Raw genomic sequence first — 14,796 nt, 5'->3', positions numbered from 1 at the left:
ATTATCATTCAATTGGTGTCTTCATTTAATTGTAGTGTAGTTTACTGTACCGTGTACCTGCTGATCACTTGCATCAACAGGGCTGTATACACTGTGCATTGCGTGTTATTGATCCTCCTTGTCCACGCCTACACCAGCCCACCACATTTAATCCTTACTCTCAATCACCTTACTTGTTAGGGCACATCAGGAGTGTCTAGTTAGGTTCGAGGACAGGGGGCCTCCACCATCAGGAGTCGCCCCTGGGCTCAGGGCCTAGTATTAGGGATTATAACTTAGGGTTCTCTTTAACATCCCCGTAAGCTTATGTATCTGGATGGTCTGGTGTAGGCCTGGACATTTATTGGACAATGTGTTTGTTATAAGTAATATTAAACTTTATTATTTACATTTTTGTTAGGGTTAGGCTCTAGCTGGACTTCACATCCCCCCACACACAGACTCAGGGACAGGGAGGGAGGTCATCATTGTGACATCTGACATGGCCACCCAACTTAATTACTACACTACTAGTGCCACTAACTCCCTTTCTACCTCTGCTCTGTAGTAGTCTCAGGACAGTCTGGACTGGACTCTGTCACTCTGGACTCTTCTAGGGCGGCTCACTGGCTCAGGGGGGCTCACTCAGACTCAGGGCCTGGTCAGTCTCTGACTCAACAGTTCTCTGTCTGGAGTCTGAAGTGACACAGTGCACACTGACTAGTGGACTCAGTCTGTCTTCTGCCGCGGCGCCGTCTCCTGCTCCTGGCAATCTTCTGCTGGCTCTGGCTCCCGCGCTCCACACTGTGTTTCCCGCCTGGAAAGTGGGCGGAGCCGGAGGGAGCCAGGCCAGCGGCCAGCCTAATGATTGCCACTAGGAGCAGGAGGCGGCGCCAACCATGTATCGTATGTTAATTAGTCAGACTGTCTAGTTGTTAACAGTTAACTAACCAACACAGTAGTGCGCCCGCCACGATGACCGCACAAATGAATCATCGGGGCCGGGCGGGCGCACGCACTAAACAGCTCTCTGCCTCAGACTCTGGCCGCAGCATTACCACTGAGCTACCAGCTTGCCTGGCACAGAGTTATAAGCTCAGCAATAGACAGTGTGATTTAGCAGACAAATACATAGTTTATCTATAACTCCTTCTCACTTTGACCCTGACCTATGAAGAGCATAAGTCAAACTCAGATATGAGAGTCAGGTGTCAGGGTCAGGTGTCAGGGTCAGGTGTCAGAGTCAGGTGTCAGGGTCAGGTGTCAGAGTCAGGTGTCAGGTGTCAGAGTCAGGTGTCAGAGTCAGGTGTCAGGGTCAGGTGTCAGAGTCAGGTGTCAGGGTCAGGTGTCAGGGTCAGGTGTCAGAGTCAGGTGTCAGGTGTCAGGGTCAGGTGTCAGGGTCAGGTGTCAGGGTCAGGGGTCAGGGTCAGGTGTTACATTGGCATTATTTTGATACTTGACTATGATATCTGACCATGTCCTAAAATGAACACTGTACAAAAGACTTGCAGCTGCAATTGCAGCAACAGGTGGTCCTAAAAAATATTGACTGAATACAAATGCATGCCACACTTTCCAGATTTCTATTTACTAATAATTTTAAAAACAAACCGTTTAACATTTTCTTTTTTTCTTCACACATACTTGATACTTGTGTTGGTCTATCACATAAAATCCCAATAAAATATACTTTAGCTTCTAGGTATAACGTGAAAGAATGTGGAACTGTTCAAGAGGTATGAATACTTTTTCAAGGCGCTATATATTTGACAATCCCGATGGCTACCCCAAGTCCCTTCCCTCAGTATTCCCCTTTTTGAAAGAGTAATGAGGGCATTGCAGAAACGCCATATGTGACATAATCTTGCCGCAATGGCTTTCCTCAGAGAACTGGTGTAGAGAGATGATACATTTCACTGTTTAGTATGTTTTACTGAAAATGTCTATAGTTTTAAATTTTCTTCATTTTTTCAGGAACTGTTTGGTTATAAGAAAGAACGGAGTCGAAATGTCCTTTGCGTTATTGGTTACATCTTTACTTTAGGGATCCTTAAAATGATTTTCTACTGGAAACCTGAACTGGGTGTCTGGTGTCACTGTGTCTCATGCAGCTTGGCGGATGCTGATGTGATATTGTTCAGAACCACTGTAAGTAACCAGATTGCAGAATTAATTAAATGGATTGTAACAGTGGATTACATGTGAAAATCATGCATATACACTTCATCTCCCTATAATAATTATCCTATCACCATTAACAAGGTGGTCATGCAATCATTCACCATGAATGAGTGGAGCATCAAAGCTTCTCACACTCCAATGCTCCTTTTTGCCTTGCACTGCATTGCACAGAGCAAGGGCTGTTTTGTTTACATTTGGATGGATGGTCTTTAGCGCTGCACTAGCATGTAACAACAGTCTATGGGAGCGCTAAAGACCGCCCATTAGTGCCGAAATTTTCAAAGTTCAGTTTGGGTTCACCAAAAAGGTTTAAGCCAAACCAGATTGGCTCGCATTGCCCTGGAAACAGTTTGTACCCCTCTCTACAGCTCTTGAACGCAACACATACAGGTGAAACTCGAAAAATTTGAATATTGTGCAATGGTTCATTTACAGTATTTCAGTAATGCAACTTAAAAGGAGTTGCAATAATGCAACTTAAAATGTGAATATTGTGAAAAGGTTCAATATTCTAGGCTCAAAGTGTCACACTCTAGTCAGCAAATTATCCATACCCCCTGAGCAAAGGGTACCTGAGATTGTGATTTTGGAGTTTTCATAAGCTATAAGCCAAAATCATCCAAATCATAACAAATAAAGGCTTGAAATATATTGCTTTGCATGTAATGAGTATACCTCATATATTAGTTTGACCTTTTAAGTTGCATTACTGAAATAAATGAACTTTGCACGATATTCTAATTTTTCGAGTTTCACCTGTACGTATCTATGGCCTCTTTCACACAGGAGTCATGTTTTTGGCCCGGATAAGATGCGGGTGCATCACAGGAAAATGCGTGATTTTCCCGCGCAAGTGCAAAATATTGTAATGCGTTTTGCACACGAGTGAGAAAAATCTGCATGTTTGGTACCCAAACCCGAACTTCTTCACAGAAGTTTGGGTTTGGGATCGGTGAAAAAAATAGCATTCTTAACCCCTTAAGGACTCAGCCCTATTTCACCTTAAGGATTTTTTGCAAATCTGACCATTGTCACTTTAAGTGCTGATAACTTTAAAACACTTTGACTTATACAGGCCATTCTGAGATCACATATTGTACTTCATGACACTGGTAAAATGAAGTAAAAAAAAACAACAACATTTTTTTGCATAATAAAATACCTAATTTACCCAAAATTTGGAAAAATTTGCAAATTTCAAAGTTTCAGTTTCTCTACTTCTGTAATACATAGTAATACCCCCAAAAATTGTGATGACTTAACATTCCCCATATGTCTACTTCATGTTTGTATTATTTTGGGAATGATATTTTATTTTTTGGGGATGTTACAAGGCTTAGAAGTTTAGAAGCAAATCTTGAAATTTTTCAGAAATTTACAAAAACCCAATTTATAGGGACCACTACAGGTATGAAGTCACTTTGCGAGGCTTACATAATAGAAACTGCCCAAAAATGACCCCATTCTATAAACTACACCCCTCAAGGTATTCAAAACTGATTTTACAAACTTTGTTCACCCTTTAGGTGTTGCACAAGAGTTATTGGCAAATGGGGATGAAATTTGAGAATTTCATTTTTTTGCCTAATTTTCAATTTTAACCCATTTTTTCCACTAACAAAGCAAGGGTTAACAGCCAAACAAGACTGTACCTTTATTACCCTGACTCTTCCGTTTACAGAAACACCCCATATGTGGCCGTAAACTACTGTACGGCCACACAGCGGGGCGTAGAGTGAAAGGTGCACCGTATGGTTTTTGGAAGGCAGATTTTGTTGGACTGTTTTTTTGACACCATGTCCCATTTGAAGCCCCCTGATGCACCCCTAGAGTATAAACTCCATGAAAGTGACCCCATCTAAGAAACTACACCCCTCAAGGTATTCAAAACTGATTTTACAAATGTCGTTAACCCTTTAGGTGTTGAACAAGATTTAATGGAAAATAGAGATACAATTTAAAAATTTAACTATTTTGGCAGATTTTCCATTTAATTTTTTTTTTCCAGTTACAAAGCAAGGGTTAACAGCCAAACAAAACTCATTATTTATGGCCCTGATTCTGTAGTTTACAGAAACACCCCATATGTGGTCGTAAACTGCTGTACGGGCACACGGCAGGGCGCAGAAGGAAAGGAATGCCATACGGTTTTTGGAAGGCAGATTTTGCTGGACAGTTTTTTTTGACACCATGTCCCATTTGAAGCCCCCCTGTTGCACCCCTAGAGTAGAAACTCCCAAAAAGTTACCCCATTTTAGAAAGTACGGAATAGGGTAGCAGTATTGTTGGTACTAGTTTAGGGTACATATGATTTTTGGTTGCTCTATATTACACTTTTTGTGCGGCAAGGTAACAAGAAATAGCTTTTTTGGCACGTTTTTTTTTGTTATTTACAACATTCATCTGACAGGTTAGATCATGTGGTAATTTTATAGAGCAGGTTGTCACGGACGCGGCGATACCTAATATGTATACAATTTTTTTTATTTATGTAAGTTTTATACAATAACTTCATTTTTAAAACCAAAAAAATGTTTTAGTGTCTCCATAGTCTGAGAGCCATAGTTTTTTCATTTTTTGGGTGATTATCTTGAGTAGGGTCTCATTTTTTGCAGGATGAGATGACGGTTTGATTGACACTATTTTTGATCGCTTGCTATTACACTTTTTGTGACGGTGGTCATCTGTGCTGACACCCTGGTATACCCACTAGAAGCCAATGAATTTTCAAGGGGAGGCCTCCTGCAACGCCCCCACTGCCTGCGACAGCCCCCCCCCCCGCACCACCCGCCGGCATAAAATCATGCAGGGGTGAAGGGGGGGTTAAAAATCTTTATTTTAGGCACTCAAAAGTTTCTGATCCCCGCGGTCAGGGACCGCGGGGATCAGAAACTGCAAAAGGCGCAGCAAACCGCGGGTCTGAATTAACCTGCAGTTTGCTGCGATCGCCGACACGGGGGGGCCACATGACCCCCCCTGTCGTTGTGACAGGATGCCGTCTGAATGATTTCAGCTGGCATCCTGTTCAGATTAACCCCTGGGGCGCCGGAATCCCGATTTAAGGTTAGGACGTACCGGTACGCCCTGAGTCCTTAAGGACTCGGGAAATAGGGCATAGCAGTACGCCCTGCGTCCTTAAGGGGTTAATACAGAATGCTTAGTACAATAGGGCTGGAGGGGGTTAAAAAAATAAATAAAATTAACTCACCTTAATCCACTTGTTCGCGTAGCCCGGCTTCTCTTCTGTCTTCTTCTTTGAGGAATAGGACCTTTAATGACGTCACTGCGCTCATCACATGGTCCATCACATAATCTTTTACCATGGTGATTGATCATGTGACGGACCACGTGATGAGCGTAGTGACGTCACCACAGGTCCTTTTTCCTGTGCACAGCAAATAAGAAGAAAGAAGATAAGCTGGGCTGCGCGAACAAATGGATTAAGGTGAGTTAAATTTTTTTATTTTATTTTTTAACCCCTCCAGCCCTATTGTATTATGCATTCTGTAATAAGAATGCTATTATTTTCCTTTATAACCATGTTATAAGGTAACATAATAATGATCGGGTCTCCATCCCGATCATCTCCTAGCAACCGTGCGTGAAAATCGCACTGCATCCGCACTTGCTTTCGGATGCTTGCGATTTTTACGCAGCCCCATTCACTTCTATGGGGCCTGCATTGTGTGGAAAATGCACAAAGAGGAGCATGCTGCGATTTTCACGCAACGCACAAGTGACGCACGAAAATCACTGCTCATCTGCACAGCCCCAGATAAATGAATGGGTCCGGATTCAGTGGGGATGTAATGCGTTCACCTCACGGATTGCACCTGCACAGAAATCTCGCCTGTGTGAAAGGGGCCTATGGGTAAACACATATGTTTGAAGACAACAATGGGAGAGATTTATAAAACTGGTGTAAATGAAAACTGGTTTATCAGATATTTATCAGATTCCACCTTTCATTTTCTAAAGGAGCTGTGAAAAATGAAAAGTGGAATCTGATTGGTTGTTATGATCAAGTAAGCCATTTTTCCTTTACACCAGTTTTGATGTTTTTAAAAGCTTACCATTTCATTGCATAGTTATGCTTTTTCATAACCCAAAGCTTCCAAGAATTGTTCCTTATTGGGGAAGATGATGTTTAAACATACATGCTATGGGCTGAAAAAAAATGTGGATTGTTGTGGGACCAAGTGTCCAAAAATGATGTCTTGGTGAGGTCAGAATGCCTGCCCGCACACACAAGTGTAAATTGTGAAAAAGTGGCTCGTCCTAAATGAGCCTAGAGAAATCCTTCCTTATAATTGGGTACAGCAGCAGTACAGTGTGGGTTTGGGTTTGGGGTGAGCTGGACCGCAGAGTGAAGGCAAAAGGGCCAACAAGTGCTAAGCATCTCTGGGAAGACTGTTGGAAGACCATTTCAGGTGACTACCTCTTGAAGCTCATCAAGAGAATGCCAAGAGTGTGCAAAGCAATAATCAAAGCAAAAGGTGGCTACTTTGAAGAACCTAGAATATGACATATTTTCAGTTGTTTCACTTTTTTGTTATGTATATAATTCCACATGTGTTGATTCATAGTTTTAATGCCTTTTAGTGTGAATCTACAATTTTCATAGTCATGAAGATAAAGAAAACTCTTTGAATGAGAAGGTGTGTCCAAACTTTTGGTCTGTACTGTATATCCTTGCTCTCGGTAAAGCCCTTCTGCCCTTCAGCCCTCAGGTTGGCTGGAAACACTTTGGCTCTGCTCTGGTGATGGGAACTTTAGGTTTCTCTCAGGAGGCAACTTCTTTCCCTGGTGGCAACTAGAAGCCTGGGCTGTCTAGCTGCATGTCAGGAGGTGGCCCTCAGCTCCTCTCTGGCTAAAGTGCACACTCTCTTCTGTCTCTATACAGACTCCTGACTACACAACTTCCTTTCCCTGAACAGGACCTGACTATTTATACTAGGGGTTCCCTAGCTCCCTCTACTGTCTAGGAGGAGGAACTACACCCTGATAGGCCTGATACACATATAACAGGGAAAAATACACATAAAAGCATAGCAATATACATTAAAATGGACTGTAAATACAATGCCACTGTTCCACAGGAGGTGGAGAACAACGTGGCCCAATTGACCCTTGTGTAGTGCCCACATTTACCTAGTGGGACACTACAAGATGCCACATTTAACCTTTCAGATGCCAACTCTGATTGAGGCATTTGTGGAGTTAGGCAGAGGGATGCAGCTCCCTCTGCCTTCCAATTTCAGCCTCCACAGTGAAATAGTGGGGCTCCTATTGATTATTATGGTAGGCTGGACTCTATTCAAGGTCTGCCATGGTAAACTCCCTGCTGAACTATGCATGAGGCATAGCTCAGCATGGACAGTGTCTGACTCTTATTTATCCTAATAGATCTCTAGGATCAGGACAGGGTATCAAAAGATCCCAGGTTCTAGCCCCCCTAAGGGGGATAATAATTATTAAATAAAAAGTTTTTTTTTTTTTTATCTACAAACCGGATTCCAAAAAACGTTGGGACACTAAACAAATTGTGAATAAAAACTGAATGCAATGATGTGGAGATGGCAAATGTCAATATTTTATTTGTAATAGAACGTAGATGACAGATCAAACGTTTAATCCGAGTAAATGTATAAAAAAATTGGGGACAAGTAGCAATAAGAGGCTGGAAAAAGTACATTTAAGCATAATGAAGAGCTGGAAGACCAATTAACACTAATTTGGTCAATTGGCAACATGATTGGGTATAAAAAGAGCTTCTCAGAGTGGCAGTGTCTCTCAGAAGCCAAGATGGGTAGAGGATCACCAATTCCCACAATGTTGCGCAGAAAGATACTGGAGCAATATCAGAAAGGTGTTACCCAGCGAAAAATTGCAAAGACTTTGCATCTATCATCATCAACTGTGCATAACATCATCCGAAGATTCCGAGAATCTGGAACAATCTCTTTGCGTAAGGGTCAAGGCCATAAAACCATACTGGATGCCCGTGATCTCCGGGCCCTTAAACGACACTGCACCACAAACAGGAATGCTACTGTAAAGGAAATCACAGAATGGGCTCAGGAATACTTCCAGAAACCATTGTCAGTGAACACAAACCACCGTGCCATCCGCCGTTGCCAGCTGAAACTCTACAGTGCAAAGAAGAAGCCATTTCTAAGCAAGATCCACAAGCTCAGGCGTTTTCACTGGGCCAGGGATCATTTAAAATGGAGTGTGGCAAAATGGAAGACTGTTCTGTGGTCAGACGAGTCACGATTCGAAGTTCTTTTTGGAAATCTGGGATGCCATGTCATCCGGACCAAAGAGGACAAGGACAACCCAAGTTGTTGTCAACGCTCAGTTCAGAAGCCTGCATCTCTGATGGTATGGGGTTGCATGAGTGCGTGTGGCATGGGCAGCTTGCATGTCTGGAAAGGCACCATCAATGCAGAAAAATATATTCAGGTTCTAGAACAACATATGCTCCCATCCAGACGTCATCTCTTTCAGGGAAGACCCTGCATTTTTCAACAAGATAATGCCAGACCACATTCTGCATCAATCACAACATCATGGCTGCGTAGGAGAAGGATTCGGGTACTGAAATGGCCAGTCTCCAGTCCAGATCTTTCACCTATAGAGAACATTTGGTGCATCATAAAGAGGAAGGTGCAACAAAGAAGGCCCAAGATGATTGAACAGTTCGAGGCCTGTATTAGACAAGAATGGGAGAGCATTCCTATTTCTAAACTTGAGAAACTGGTCTCCTTGGTCCCCAGACGTCTGTTGAGTGTTGTAAGAAGAAGGGGAGATGCCACACAGTGGTGAAAATGGCCTTGCTTCAACTTTTTGGGGATTTGTTGACACCATGAAATTCTGATTCAACATATTTTCCCCTTAAAATTGTACATTTTCTCAGTTTAAACTTTTGTTCCGTGATTTATGTTTTATTCTGTTTAAAATATTAGAAGTTGGCACCTCCACATCATTGCATTCAGTTTTTAATTCACGATTTGTATAGTGTTCCAACTTTTTGGGAATCCGGTTTGTAAATTACCCAGCTTTTTATATATAAACAATAAAAAACTATAAAAAATAAACATAATACGAGTCCGTAATTCTCTGAACTATTAAAATATTTGTAAAAATTTCCTATGCAGTTAACGCTGTAACAGAAAAAAAATAAAAACACACAATTTGCTTTTTGATTTTGTCATTCACATAGCCATATGAGGACTTATTTTTTTCAGATCAAGATGCCATTTTTTAAAGTCAACATTTAATTTACCATGTCTTGTATGGAAAAGACATGGTAAAAAATTATTTGGGATAAAATTGAAACTAAAAAACACAATTCTGCCAAGGAAAGTCTTCTTGTTTCCCCCAAAATGTAATAATAATGATCAAAAAGTTGTACATACCACAGAAATGGTACTAATAAAAACTTAAGTTAGTTACACAAAAAAACTAACTCTCATACAGCTCTTTAGACTGAAATACAAAAAAATTATGGCTGTCACAATATGGTGATACAAAAAGATTAAGATTTTTTTCAAAGGTTTTTATTTTTTAAACGAATTAAACAAAATAAAAATTATGGTATCGCCGCAATCATATTGAGCTGCAGAATAAGGATGTCATGTCATGTCATGTCACAGTGAATGCTGTGATGTCAAAACCCCAAAAACCTTGGAGGAATTGTGTTTGGTTGTTTTTTTTTTATTTTTTTATTTTACCCAATTTTTTTTTTCCTATTTTCCAATACAAGACATGGTAAATTAAATGTGCATAACAAAATGCATCTTGTCATGCAAAAATATGTGAACGTAACAATAAAAAAGTTGGCTACTGGAATGTGTGAAGGAAAACTCATAAATTGCAAAAAAGAAAAATAGACCCGGTCTTTAACCCCTTAGGGACCGGGCTCATTTTCACCTTAAGGACCAGGCCGTTTTTTGCAAATCTGACCAGTGTCATTTTATGTGGTGATAACTTTAAAACGCTTTGACTAATCCAGGCCATTCTGAGATTGTTTTTTTTGTCACCTATTGTATTTCATGACACTGGTAAAATGGAGTAAAAAAAAAACTAAACATTTTAATTTAAAAAAATACCAAATTTACAAAAAATTTGGGAAAATTAGCAACTTTTTTAGTTTCAATTTCTCTGCTTCTCTAATGCATAGTACTAACTCCAAAAATAGTTATTACTTTACATTACCCATATGTGTACTTCATGTTTAGATCATTTTTGGAATTATATTTTATTTTTTGGGGATGTTACAAGGCTTAGAAGTTTAGAAGCAAATCTTGAAATATTTCTGAAATTTTCAAAAACCCACTTTTTCAGGTCTGAAGTCACTTTGTGAGGCTTACATAATAGAAACAACCCAAAATGACCCCATTCTAGAAACTACACCCGTCAAGGTATTCAAAACTGATTTTTTTTTAACCCTTTAGGTGTTCCACAAGAATTAATGGAAAATAGAGATACCATTTCAAAATTTCACTTTTTTGGCAGATTTCCCATTTTAATAATTTTTTTTTACAGTTTTTGCTGGACTGGTTTTGACACCATGTCCCATTTGAAGCCCCCCTGATGCACCCCTAGATTAGAAACTCCCAAAAAAGTTACACCATTTTAGAAACTACTGGATAGGGTGGCAGTTTTGTTGGTACTAGTTTAGGGTACATATGATTTTTGGTTGATCTATATTACACTTTTTGTGAGGCAAGGTAACAAGAAATAGCTGTGACGTCACAGGAAGGCAGCGCCGATGCCTAAGGAAGGTATCGCGCTGCCTTCCATGTCATCGAGTCCCCACTACAACCGCACGGGGACCCGATGGCACTGCCGTCCGCTGCACCCTGTAAAAGACGCAAACCGCAGGTCTGAATTGACCTGCGGTTTGCGGCGATCGGCGACACGGGGGGGTCACAGGACCCCCCCCGCGCATTGTCCCCGGGTGCCTGCTCAATGATTTGAGACAGGCACCTTGTTCCGATCACCGCCTGCTGGGCGACGGTGATCGGAACTACACATGACGTACCAGTACATTATGTGTCCTTAAGTACCGGGACATCATGCCGTACCAGTACGTTATGTGTCCGGAACAGGTTAAGAGGTTAACATTTTTTTTTTTTATACAATGGAGATGCATTGACATGGATTTCAGCCTAGTACTTCACATTATCACTCTGACTGTTTTAACCGCTAACCTTTGTATAGTAAAAAACACAAATATGCTATTTTTCCAAACTTTAAAAAAAACTAATATTTGAACTGTCTGGATATGAACCAATACAAATTTTGGCATATTATTTCACGTGATCACTACGCTATGTATTGTACGAAAATTTGCCATTTTCCCAAACGTAAACAAAAATAAATACATTGGAACTGTCTGAAGATGTACTGACACAGATTTGAAATAGTATTTCATGTTATCACTGACCGTCTACTACCCGGTGTATTGTAAGACACATTTATATGCTATTTTTGCAAACTTTTCAGACTAGTAAAAAAAAATAAAGAATATTTCTGTAAAAATGTCAAAACAATGAAAGAAATGTCCTTGTAAGTAGAAACTTTTGATGTTCTGCAGCAGTTGAGCAGTTTTATAGTGCAGTAATTGCAGCCAAGCAAACCCCTCATTTCTCACCCGTGAAGGCCAGGAATGCAATATGACCCATAATGCCGTGCAGCCAGTCAATCAGCAGATGGCCATCCCCTGTGATGTCACAGAGTGGTCGTCGTCATTTTACTGTGAACTGAGCATAGGGAGAAACATGGCAAGTGCCAGGGGCAGTGTTTTAGCAAGCTTTTAATTGTAGAATAGTGGATATTGACAGTGCAGGGACAGTGTAGGGAGATGGTAGACTTTTAAGACACAGTAGGGAGAGCATAGGGAGACTACAGTGAAGAGTGCAGGCTCTGTATAATTGCTTGGTGCATCTTGTTCGTCTGCTGCACCATTTATGCTTATTTTATACTGTTATACATAGACTTATTGTCCATCAGATGTACTCTCAACAGGCGAGTTTACCATGTTCACCTACTGCGTCTTTAATAATGAATCTGTTCAGTTATACATAGACTTACTGTGCATAATACTCATTGTCAACAGGCAGTCAAATATGTAGGCATGTTTATCTAGTTCATCTTATATGCCATTTATACCAAATCTGTTCCATTATAAATAGACTTACTGTGCATCAGACTCAGTGTCAACAGGCGATCTAATATATAGGTACATTTATCTAGTTCACTTGCTGTGCAATTCATACTTAGTTACATAGTTAAAGTACATTACTTATTCAGTTACTATACATTATGGCCAACAGACAGTTACCGGGGCCCTCAAAAGGAATGGGCATTCCCAAATGTCAACCAGGCCGCTTGGCTTCATAAAATACTTCAGACTCTAGATCACTTCTGTGAAGGTGTGACCGTCATAGGAGGTGATTTTAACCTTACGTTAGTCCCACCTATAGACTCCTCCTCCAAAAAGTCTTCAATTTCTAATAAGGCCCTTAGCAAATTGAGGAATTCTCTCCATGACCGCCGCCTGGTTGACATCTGGAGAACCCTAAACCCTGATGTTAAGGATTACACATTCTACTCTCACCCCCATAGGTCCTACCAGCGTCTTGACTATCTTTTAATTTCCTCCCAGCATATTCAGCTCTGCACTAAGGCCCAAATTGGTTCTATTAATCTCTCTGACCATGCCCCCATTTGGATCAATATACTCACCCCAGATAGACCCCCTAGAACTTTTAGATGGAAGCTCAATGAGCAATTAATCCAATCCCCTGGTAATAAAGAAAAGATTCTTACATGGTTAAAGGATTTTTTCTCCTCCAATGATACCCCTGGCATCCACCCCTATACCTTATGGGATACGCATAAAGCCTATATCCGTGGTCGACTTATCAGCCTAGGTTCTTACATTAAAAAAAATAGGTTAGCCCGCATTGAATCCCTCCTGAAGGACATTAGAGATATAGAAGCCCTTCATAAAAGCTCCATGTTAGATACCTATTTAGCAAAATTAAAACTTCTCAGGACAGATTTAAAAAACCTTCTCAATACCCAATCCGCCAAGTACTTCCTCCATGCCCAATATAAATATTTCGCCCACGGAGACAAAATGACTAAATTTATGATGTCCCGCATTAAAAAAAGGAAGACCCAAAACTTCATATGTAAAATACAGACTAAAGAAGGAAACCTGCTTACTGACACACAAAATATAGCCCGGAGATTTTCGGAATTTTATCACTCCCTTTACAATCTTCCCCCCCAGGGAAATATTAATCCGAACATCTCTCATCAAGACTCAATAAAACTTTTCCTCCGCTCCATTAAAATCCCCCAAATCTCAGAAACTCAGATCAACTCCCTTAGCTCCCCTTTCCCCACCGAGGAACTCCTCTTAGCGATTAAACGGCTCCCGAAAGGGAAAGCCCCCGGCCCAGACGGGTTTCCCGCTTTATACTTTCGCTCCTTTAGCCCCGTTCTCCTACCATACTTACTTAAAGTTTGTAATCAAACTTTACGAGGTGACCCCCTATCCCAAGAGATGACCAAAGCCAATATCACTATTATCCCTAAAGAGGGGAAAGACCCCACCGACTGCGGGAATTATCGGCCCATTTCCCTATTAAACCTAGATTTAAAATTACTAGCTAAACTCCTAGCGAACCGCCTAGCCCCTATACTACCTCAACTTATCCATAGAGACCAAACAGGATTCATTAAAGGTTGGGAGGGTAAAGACAACACTGCTAGGGTAATAAACATTTTACTTCATGCCTCAAAATTTCACCTACCCCTGGTCATGATCAGCACCGATGCAGAAAAAGCATTTGATCGAGTTCACTGGAACTTCATGTACAGCACTTTAGAGCATTTTGGTATTCCCGGCGCCTTTATACGCTCAGTCCAGGCCATGTATACTAGTGCCTCGGCGTCGGTGCTGGTCAATGATACTACCTCAAATCCCTTTCCCATAAAAAATGGGACTAGGCAGAGGTGCCCCCTTTCCCCCCTGTTATTTGTTATGATATTAGAACCCCTCCTTATCCAAATACGCTCTGAGGAGACCATCAAGGGTCTCAAACTAGGCGAACAGGAACACAAAATTGCTGCTTTCGCTGACGATCTCTTGATAATATCCTCCAACCCTGAATCCTCTCTTAAGCATATTTATCCTATCTTGGAAAAATTCAGTTATCTTTCCAACTTTAAAATAAATATGAAAAAATCACATATTCTCAGTATAGGGCTCAATCACAAACTTAGATCCAACCTAATCCTCTCCTCCCCCTTTAACTGGGAATCTCCCTATATAACGTACTTAGGTGTCAAGTTTTACGCTGACACAAATGTGCTATATAAACTAAACTATCCCCCTTTATTGAGCTCGATTAAAGACCAATTAGAGGCCCTAAATCCCTCTTATTGTCCTGGTTCGGACGTAAAAACATGGTATTATCTCTCATCCTGCCTAGGTTAAATTACATCCTCCAAGTCCTCCCCATACCTGTCCCTAATTCCTTTTTTCAAGCCCTGGAAAAATACATCCGCTCTTTTATTTGAATTGGGAAAAAGGCAAGAATTAATATGAACACC

General features: G+C 40.9%; 1 protein-coding gene across 1 annotated transcript in view; it reads left to right on the top strand.

Moving 5' to 3' along the window:
• LOC122936381 (probable cation-transporting ATPase 13A5) overlaps positions 1–14,796 on the top strand; it is a 652,597-nt gene that overhangs the window by 28,319 nt on the left and 609,482 nt on the right. The window contains exon 2 of the mRNA XM_044292565.1: positions 1,954–2,127. Within this exon, the coding sequence (XP_044148500.1) occupies positions 1,954–2,127 (174 nt within the window). The remainder of the gene's footprint in view (positions 1–1,953; positions 2,128–14,796) is intronic.

This window comes from Bufo gargarizans, chromosome 4 (assembly GCF_014858855.1).
Source record: "Bufo gargarizans isolate SCDJY-AF-19 chromosome 4, ASM1485885v1, whole genome shotgun sequence".
NCBI classification, from domain to species: Eukaryota; Metazoa; Chordata; class Amphibia; order Anura; family Bufonidae; genus Bufo; species Bufo gargarizans.
This window is presented reverse-complemented; position numbering and strand designations above follow the sequence as displayed.